Source organism: Anneissia japonica, unplaced genomic scaffold (assembly GCF_011630105.1).
Source record: "Anneissia japonica isolate Jap-2015-1 unplaced genomic scaffold, ASM1163010v1 scaffold34675_len2288_cov119, whole genome shotgun sequence".
Lineage (NCBI taxonomy): Eukaryota > Metazoa > Echinodermata > Crinoidea > Comatulida > Comatulidae > Anneissia > Anneissia japonica.
Genome location: NW_022711308.1, coordinates 1 through 2286, shown reverse-complemented (window position 1 = coordinate 2286; position 2286 = coordinate 1). Strand labels below are relative to the sequence as shown.

At 36.5% G+C, this 2286-nt stretch overlaps 1 protein-coding gene across 1 annotated transcript; it reads left to right on the top strand.

Moving 5' to 3' along the window:
• Positions 1–515: 515 nt before the first annotated feature.
• LOC117107346 (G-protein coupled receptor GRL101-like) lies at positions 516–1805 on the top strand (the record flags this gene model as incomplete). The annotated part of the gene is made up of 2 exons (XM_033248994.1): positions 516–587; positions 770–1805. Coding segments are annotated over 2 exons (1108 nt in total), but the record flags the coding sequence as incomplete, so codon positions are not given.
• Positions 1806–2286: the final 481 nt, after the last annotated feature.

Below are 2286 nucleotides of genomic sequence, written 5' to 3'. Positions count from 1 at the left end.
TAGGCCCTACATATTATAAACCAATTACAAACCACTGCCTAAACTCACGTATTATCGAAAATACATCAAATGAGTTACCGATCTCAAACAAATTATATAGATCACAAAATTAATAATTGAATATACATTGTGATTGATCACATAACGAGTATTTATTACTGAGTATGAAAATCATACCGATTACTGGTTTTATGACAATCGATTCCATATCAAGAATCTATTACTTTACAAACAAGTAATTTTACACCACTTATCGTTTTCACACGTTACCTATTTCACATAAAATATTATTAATTAAAATCAATTTATATGTATTCTTAAATACATGTAGGATGTATTACATATGTATGTTGCATAAGGATTATCCTTTTATGTCGGTTACATACCGATCACAGCTAGCTCAATTATCGGTTACAAACAATATAAATCACCATAATAAGCATTAATTATTTACAAAATAATGACGATTTTCAACACTTATTTTAAAGGTTTGTAATTGATTTAATTCTCGGTAGATACTTGCAAGTCAACGAGTTAACGACCTACGATCCTGATACGTTTAATGGACTTATTTCCCTTAAAACTTTGTAAGTTATTTGGTATATTCACAGTTACTAGGTAATAATGTTATCGCCTCCTACAATGTTAACACAAACAGGTATACTACTAATAATACAGAAATAATGATGACGATATATAATTTGTGCAATAGTATCATAATAAATACCCATTTTGATACATTGGTTTTATTCGGTCTTGTATTTCACAGATATTCGGATGAGTTTAGTATCTGCTGCATTATGAAACGTGTCCCTGACTGCCGTCCGGCTACTGATCAGTTTTCCTCTTGTAAAGATCTCTTGAAGAGGGAAGCGTTGCGGATCCTGATGATGATTCTTGGAATTACTGCACTTATCGGCAACTTAGCTGTTATTATACTGCGATTGCTGGAAAATGACTTTAATGTCCAATCCATACTCATAACTAATCTTGCAGTATCTGACTTGTTGATGGCGGTTTACATGATAATCATAGCAGGAGTTGATCTTCGCTACAGGGGTGTGTACGCAACGTTTGCAGAGGCTTGGAAAACCAGTTTCCTTTGCAGTTTCGCCGGGTCTATCTCAACATTATCCAGCGAATGCTCGGTATTTATGTTGATGCTTATGAGTTTTGACCGTGCAGTTACCATAGCTAACCCGTTCAGTAACATCCGACTCAATCGTAAAAGATGCATTAAGATTGTCGGTGTAGCCTGGCTGGTCATTATATTTATCAGTTTCCTCCCGATGTTCAACCATCTAAGCTTCATCAACATACCGTATTTCGGAAGTAACTACTATGGACGGCAAAGTGTGTGCCTGGCACTACCGCTAGCAAAAGACCGATTACCAGGCTGGGAATACGCCATAGCGATTTATATCGCTTTCAACCTCTTTGGATTCGTCGTCATCGCAGTGAGTTATATTTCAATTTACATATCCGTAAAGAGAACAGCATCGAAGGTTAATAGAAGTCAGAGGCGCGCAGAGGAGGTTAGGATGGCAACCAAGATGGCAATGATCGTCCTAACAGATTTCTTTTGCTGGTTTCCAATTATCTTGATGGGAATTGGATCAGAGGTTGGTGCCTGGAAGCTCCCAGCCGACATATACGCCTGGTCAGCGACCTTTATTTTGCCTATTAACTCCTCTCTCAACCCATATCTTTATACAATCGCTTATAAGTGTGACTTTAAGAAAAAGTCACCGAAACAGGCCGCAATACAAATGCGTTCAGTCCCGCCCATACCTTCGCCACCGTAGGACCGTTCTCGTCAGTATGTTGCCACTGGCGCCATGATGCTTCACTTCCTCACTTTTTACCAAGCCTTTTATGATCTATGTCATCAGTCAGCGTTCCTCAAGCTAATCGCGGAGGGGCGCTGAAGTTTTCAAAGGTCCTAAAATGGAGCCTTCTTTTGATCCTACATCCTACAATTCAAAAATTACTATACGAACAAATAATTTGAATCAAGACATAATAATGCATACAATACAATACAATATACTTTATTCGCAACTAGAAACAGTTGAACTACACATAGGCCTATTAAAAGTTAAAAACATATCAAAACGGAGACAGTAATAACAGTTAAAATAAAAACATAAAAGTTACACAAAGCACAAAACAAGGAACAAAAAAGAATCCGAGATTATTATAGTTGCAGGTTCGAATCTCGTCGGAGGCATTTTATTACACAATTTCTTTATTCATTTATTTATATGACTACATATATATATATAT